Source organism: Hyperoodon ampullatus, assembly GCF_949752795.1.
Source record: "Hyperoodon ampullatus genome assembly, chromosome: 18".
Classification (NCBI taxonomy): Eukaryota; Metazoa; Chordata; class Mammalia; order Artiodactyla; family Ziphiidae; genus Hyperoodon; species Hyperoodon ampullatus.
In genome coordinates this window covers 29,704,446-29,711,523 of record NC_136931.1, presented here as the reverse complement: position 1 = coordinate 29,711,523, position 7,078 = coordinate 29,704,446, and the positions used below count along the sequence as shown (strand labels likewise).

At 54.3% G+C, this 7,078-nt stretch overlaps 1 protein-coding gene across 1 annotated transcript; it reads right to left on the bottom strand.

The window, feature by feature from the left end:
* Window positions 1–2,507: 2,507 nt before the first annotated feature.
* On the bottom strand, window positions 2,508–4,111 carry LOC307066310 (metallothionein-1E; the record flags this gene model as incomplete). The annotated part of the gene is made up of 3 exons (XM_079723431.1): window positions 2,508–2,599; window positions 3,306–3,371; window positions 4,084–4,111. 3 exons carry the CDS (start codon window positions 4,109–4,111, stop codon window positions 2,508–2,510), a joined length of 186 nt encoding a protein of 61 aa, XP_079579557.1.
* Between the last annotated feature and the right edge of the window lie 2,967 nt (window positions 4,112–7,078).

Below are 7,078 nucleotides of genomic sequence, written 5' to 3'. Positions count from 1 at the left end.
GTGTTAGGAGGACACCGACTGTGTTACTCACGGCTTTCTACCTGTAGTGTCAACGGCTCTTTGCGTGAAGGCAGGATAACCCTCTCAGGGGAACTGGTCCCAGGCTCACAGGGTTGATGAGGACGGCCCAGAGCACAGAGCTAAACACACCATCCTTGCTTGCGTGTCTGGAAGGAGGACAATGTCTCCTAGGCTAATGATAACAAATAAATAAAGAGATAAATAAATGAATCGGTGGTACGATAGATTACTCCCTGAGTGCCCAGTATGTTCTGACCTTCTTTGCATGTATTCAATTCTGTAATCCCGAGAGCCAGACACTGTTATTTTGCCCTTTAGAGCAGAGGAGACTGAGCCAGAGAGAGGTTATGTCACAGGGCTATGTGTGACACAGATGGGACTGGCCCTCCTGCAGGCTGACTGCAGCCCCCCGCCCAACCGGACACCATGTCATCCCATGAAAGGTGAGAACACTGAACACCTGGCACAGAGGCAGCAGTGGGAAAGCCCTGAGCTGGCAGTCAGAGCCCTCTGCACAGCTCTGTGACCTCTGTGGGCTTCAGCCTCCCACCTCTGCAGCCAGGAGCACAGCTGGACTGTCTCCGAAGACCCTTGCAGCCCTGAAAAAGGAGAGGCCGGATTCAGCCTCCAGTGATGTCATAACCGGCCCCATGTGGCCGGGAGGTGAGACAGCTGTGGTGTAGGTGTAGTCCTCTGAGCATAGGCTGTGTGCCCTTGGGTAAGTTGCTTAACCTCTCTGCAATTGGCACCATCACTCCAGACCTTGCAGGTTCACTGAGTCTGTGCAAATGCTGTGGCAGTGACTCGTTCCATGGGGCTTGTTGGAGAACATCCCTACGCCCTCTGGCACTGGATAAGCAAGGTTCCTATCCACCTCTGCCCTCACCATGAGCTTGCTTGCAAACCAGGGAGCCTTTCTCCAGGAGCTTGTTGGGAGCTCAAGGATTCTCTGTGCACAAATGTCAGTGTGGAGAGAGCGATCATAAAGGACACCGTTCGGGAAGCCCGAGCTAGGAGCCAGGCCACTATCTGGCTTATTCCCCCTCATTGAAATTAATTTTTATCGAAAGGAGGAAATGAAATCTCAGAGAGTATCAGTGACTTGCCAGGTCAGGAAGTGGCATGCTGGCTGTGAACCCGAGTGCCTGACACCAACACCCACGCACGCAGAACGGGCCGGCTCCCGAAATGCCCCCCTTCACACAGGGCACCTGTGGGCAATCTTGCTCCTGACTTCTGAGCCACGTGTCTCCTCTTTCTCTCCGAGTGCCCATCAACTAGGAATTCCCTCCCCAGACCGCCAGGGGGCGCAACACCTGAACTATATTACCTGTTCCCTCAGCACACACTTCTTGCTAATAAACAGCACCAGGCCCTCCGCACTGCAGCACCACCATCACTCTGCAGAGGAACACATGAAGTCCTTCTTCTGAAAGCAAGTCTCAGGGAAACAGCTGGGAAATTCCCACCAAATTCAAATCACTATCGGGGTGTCAAGTAGCCACGGGCTGCATTTGAGGGAAGGGAAGATGTCAGCCTGATCTAGGGAGGACCTTGCGAAGATTCAGAGCCAAGGCCCTGCAGGGAGCTGTCACGGGTGGCGAGTGTCCTGTCAGTAGCCCTGGGCAAGCCAAGACTGATGTTCCCTGTGGGGAGGCAGGGGGCAGGGCTGCTCCGGGCGTGTGTGGTCCGCACAGTGGGGCATCTGTGAAGCGTTCCCAGGACTCGGGCACACCTTCCATGTAAGTGCAGCATATGAAAGCGTCCAGCTTTCAGAATTGCTCCTCCACGTATGAAGGTGATTTGACGTGTTGAAGGGAAAAATGGGTGTCACATATAGTGTCCTTTTACATTTTATCTTAGCGATTCTTTTTACTGACCAGGGTTAAAACTGTGGCCGAAAATACAAATAGGTCTTTCCAGGGTGTTTTAGACGCCAGTCCCGTGTAGAAGTCAAACAAGAGGGGTGTGGGATTCCATCCCCTCTGGGTACTTTTCCAGGCTCTCATCACCGAGGACTGAGTTTGGCAGGGGCCCCCAGAGAAGGAAAATGAGAAATGGACAACGTTCTCTGCAATCCATACTCGTAAGGGGAATAGAGGGAGTGTGTCCTCTGTGTGTCCAGTGCCCTATGTCATCTGGCGAGGCTTTCATTTGGAGCTGAGAAACTGAAGCTCAACTTAACCTAAGGGGCTAAGACGCTCCGTGTGCGTGTGTTTTGGGGGGTGGGGGGGTACTCTTTGGTCCAGAGCCGAGGTCTCTGCACGTCCAGTCCAGTTCCCCACGCCAGCCCTGATGGGCACGGCGTCTCTTTGTTCAAGACAGACAAAGGAAGACAGAGCCAGAATAAAGTCAACAACTTTTATTACAACTCACATATTTCACAGAAAAAGGAATGTAGCGTCAGGTCCGCTTGTATGAAAAACGGTAAAATGCAGGTTTGTCCTGGTTGCTCTGTTGACACCCGGGGCAGGCTCTCCGCGACATCAGGCACAGCAGCTGCACTTGTCCGAGGCCCCTTTGCAGACGCAGCCCTGGGCACACTTGGCGCAGCCCACGGGGCAGCAGGAGCAGCAGCCTGGGGAGGCAAGGGCAGCGTGCAGTCGGACCACGCGTTGTCCGCAACCACCCTTCCCAACAGCAGGCCTGGCCCCAGCCGCCCTCAGGCCCAGACCCTGAGTTTACGATGGTGTCCTCTGTCCTGAGATAATTGCTCTCAGGCACTAGGTTCAGGTTGCCTGCCCCATCTGTGCCCGGGACAGGGCACAGCGCCTTGGAGAGACACTGAGCAGGGCCTCTGGGGACAAGACAAAGCCAGCCCCCAGCACCACCAGTGATGTGAGCCACGTCCTCAGGATCAAAGTGGAGGCAAACCCCTCACAGAGCAGCTCCCGCTCGGGATAGGGAGGCTCTGGGCTGCTTCGACAGGAAGGGGCTGCACCAGGTCCGAGAAGCCACACAGGGTCACTCGTTCATGTCCCTACAGTGCTTCAGTCCCTGGGAGGATTCAGAAGCGTGACTCAGGAGGGAGGAGGACTAGTTCTAGTGACAGGTCTGAGGTTGTTTGTTGGTGACCCGTCTGGGCCTCAGTCTCCCTGTTCTCTAGTGCACGCCTGGGTCTCGGTCATGTCGAAGGCGATTCCAGCTCTGACTGGGAATCCCTTCCTGGTGAGGGGGGTGCCGGGAAGTTTGGTCACTGTCCTGCTCCTGCCTGCTGAGCTCTGGGCTCCCTCCTCGCACTCAGCCCACACCCCGCATTGCCAGAGAAGGCCCCGCACACTCACTCTTCTTGCAGGAGGTGCATCTGCAGGCCTTGCAGGTGCAGGAGCCAGCGCAGCTGCAGGAGCCGCCTGCCAGGAAGGGAAAGGCCAGCAGTGAGCAGGGAGAGGGATGCAGGAGCTACAGCAGACGGTCAGCAATGCCTCCCTGAGCCCTCCTCCTCCGTCAGGACGCGGCCCTGGGAGCTCGTGTCCACTCAGGCGGATAGAGAAGCCCCAGCTCGTGTCTTCTGGTCCAAGGAGAGTAGGTCCCCTCCTGATGGGACTCCACAGGGAAGGTCCCAGGCTCCAGACCCAGCCCAGGCTGACTGGGGCCGGGGGCCAGGGCCCATGGCGTGAACCCCAAAGAGGCAGTGTCCCCTCCTCCCATCAAGTCCTGGCAGCTCCGAGGCCTCCTCCAAACCCTGGGTCTAGCAATTCCGTGACCTGCTGGGTGACCTCAACAAAGGCAGTCTTGAGCCTCTGTACCCCCCATTCAAAAATAGAGGCTGGAAATCTCTGGCGATCTAGTGGTTACGGGACAGCGCTCTCACTTCCTAGTGTCTGGGTTCCGTCCCCGGTCAGGGAACTAAGCTCCCACAAGCTGAGTGGTACAGCCAAAAAACAAAAAACAAAAAATAGATTAAAAAAATGCTGTCGCTGCCCTGGCTGGGAAGAAAGCACTGGGTGAACCGTGGCCGTCCACTTGTGCTCAAATTGAAACTTCTTCCTCATCTAACCCCAGGGACACTGTGTCCTGGGCTGAGAAGCGGGCATCCAAGGCCCAGAGCCAGGGGTTCCTTACCAGTGGGGCAGGAGCAGTTGGGGTCCATTTGGAGCCAAGGCGAGGCCGGGGGTAGAAAGCAAGCGGCCAAGAGGCCCGTGAGCTGGTGGGAGGCGTGTCGAGCCTAGGAGCCTGCTTGCAGTGTTTGTACCCAGAGGAGGCGGCCCGGGCGCAGAGGTCCCACCCCCTCCTTGCACCCGCCCCGCGGATCTGCGCCCGCCCCGCCCGCAGCGCCGGGGGCCCGGCCGTGAGCAACCCCTGGGGCCGAGACAGGATTCTCCCAGTGTACGTGGGTCCGCTCTGCGCACGGAGAGCCGTATTTGGTGCCTGCTCGCCGGTAGGGACTGTTTGCCAGGAGGTGCGCGGTGTCCTAGCCTCCCTGTCCGCCCCTCCCGATTTTCCCGAGGGCGGCAGCCACCTTGTTCCGGGATTTTCCAGCAAGCCAGCCTCTGTATCCTCGCTGTCTTCCCCACCACCGGCCCCCGCGCTGTTGTCTTCAGGTTCCCCCTTTCCGGAGCCCGTGTGCAACCCTAGTCTCGCGCTCCCGTCCCAGGCATGGCTGGATCCTGGGAGTTGTGTGCAGAGAGCGGCGGTGGATGTGACCTTCACCACCAATCCTCCGACTCCCTCTTCCCCCACCATTTCCTGTCCTGGTCCCCACGATGGTCCTTAGGCAGCGTTTCTCTAACGTTTCTCCGTAAGAGCACCGCGACCAACTCAGGCCTCTGCCTCCCATCCTTCCTTCTTTTCTGCACTACTGAATGGATGGATGGGCACACTTGTCCCTGTGCTCCTGGCCTAAACTTGGCAGGGGATTTCCTGATCCTAGCCAGTCCACCCTGCACCAGGATGGAGGTTCCCAAAGGATGAGATCCCACCCCGTGGAAGGGATCATTGTAAGTGATGGGCAGACCTGGCATTAAATAGCAAAGCATGACAAGTGGTTATTTCCCTTTCAGTATTCAGCAGTGGGAAGGGCACTGAGCAGGCAGTCACATCCCTCTGCATAGCTCTGTGACCTCTCTGGACTTTAGTCTCCCATCTCTGCAGCCAGAAGCACAACTAGACTGTCTGAAAGGACACTTCCAGCTCTGAGTAATGATAGGCAGGACTCAGCCTTCAGTGACCTCCTAATCAGCGACCTTTGGCAAGGAGGTGAGACAGCCTTGCTATAGCTTCAGACCTCTGAATATGATCTGTGTGCCCTTAGGCAGGTTGCTGAAACTCTGGGTAGCTGGCGCAATCATTCCAGCCCCTGCAGGTTCACTGTGTTACTGGTTCAATATAGATCAAGTGATAGGAAGGGTGGGCATTGATTTTGTGTTTCTCCAAATGGTGTGGCAGCATTTTATCCTGGGGGGGGGGGCTATTGCAGGGCATCCACACTCCCCCTGCCAGTGGATCAGTAAATTTGCAATCAAACCTTAACCTCCAGCCTGGAGTGATGCTTGCAAAACCATGAGCCTTTCCCCAAGAGCTTGTTGGAATTCAGCAAGATTGTGTCCCAGTAAAGTCACTGTGAACAGAAGCATCCTAATAGACAGAGTTTATTAAGCCCTAGTGAGGAGCTAGGCCACTCTCAATACCACACAGGGATATCATCTCCTTTTTATAGGAAATGGAGACTTAGAGAGGTCGAGCGACTCATTTAGGATACGCGGCTGGTAAGGGCCACTGTGGTCTGTGAACCAAGACTGCCTGACACCAGCACCCACGCACCCAGCACAGGCTGGCTCCTGAAATCCCCTCTTCACACAGGACACCTGTGGGTGAGTGTGGTCCTGACACTTGGGCCACGTGACTCGTCTTTCTCTTTGACTTTCCATCAAATAGCAAATCCCTCCAGAAGTTGTCAGGAGGACCAGCTCTCGCCATTATTTACAGGTCACTCAGCGCCTCACTCCTTCCTAGTAAATACCACCACCACGTTGTAAATGCAGAATCTGACACTACCCTGCACAGGCAGACATGAAGTCCTTCATCTGGAACCAATTTCCAGGTACTCTGCCTCTTGTTGGGAAGTGGCTGGGCATTACCTACAAATTCCTAGTCACTTTGTGGTTTCCAGTAGCCAAGGGCTGGATTTTGAAGGCAGCGTTCAGCCTGACCTAAAGGAACTTCCAAAGATTCAGAGCCAACTCACCACAGGGAGCTCTCAGGGGTAGCAGGTGTCCTCTCACTGGCACTGGGCCAGCCGAGACGGATGTTCCCTGTGGGGATGGTGGGAAGAGCTACTTCAGGTGTGGGTGATCCACACAGTGGGGCGTTTGAAAGTGTTTTCCGTGTTCAACATACTCCTTTGATGAACTCATGGTTTTTTTTTTAATAATTGAAGTGTAGCTGATTTACAATATTGTGTTAGTTTCAGGTGAACAAACATGTTTTTACTTTTTAAATTTTTCCTGTACTACTCTGATCCTCATACATTTATTCAAATTTATTGAATCAACAATTGGGTTTTGTATTTTGTGTCCTTTGAAATTTTTCTTAGTAGTTCACTTAATTTTATTTTACCAAAGTTTAGGTTTGTGACGTTAGAAAATAAAAACCACAGCTAGAAAATTCACACATCTTTCAGTGCGGGGAGTTTGAGACTTCCAGGTAGGGATTCAGGTAACTGGAGGTGTGATTCCAACTTCTTTAGAGTCTATGAAGCCTAAAATCTATGAGGACGTGAAGTTAGCCAGGGAAATCAGAGGATGGGAAATGAGGCATGGAGAAGTCACCAACCCTTGCCATGCCACGAACCCTTGCCATGAGAATGGAGGGGACCTTGTATCTGCTCAACACCCTTAGAGCATCTGGTCTAATGCTCTTCCATTTTACGGAAGATGAACCCAGTGAGGGAGTGTGGCTTGTCTTAGGCACTCAGTTTGTGAGGGACTCACATTTTGTTCCAGTACCCAAGTCTCTGCACTTCTCATCCAGTCTCCTACACCAGCCCTGGTGTAGGGCAGGAGCCCTTATTCCCAATGCACAGAAAAAAGAGCCGAGTCGGAAGAGTGTCAACAGCTTT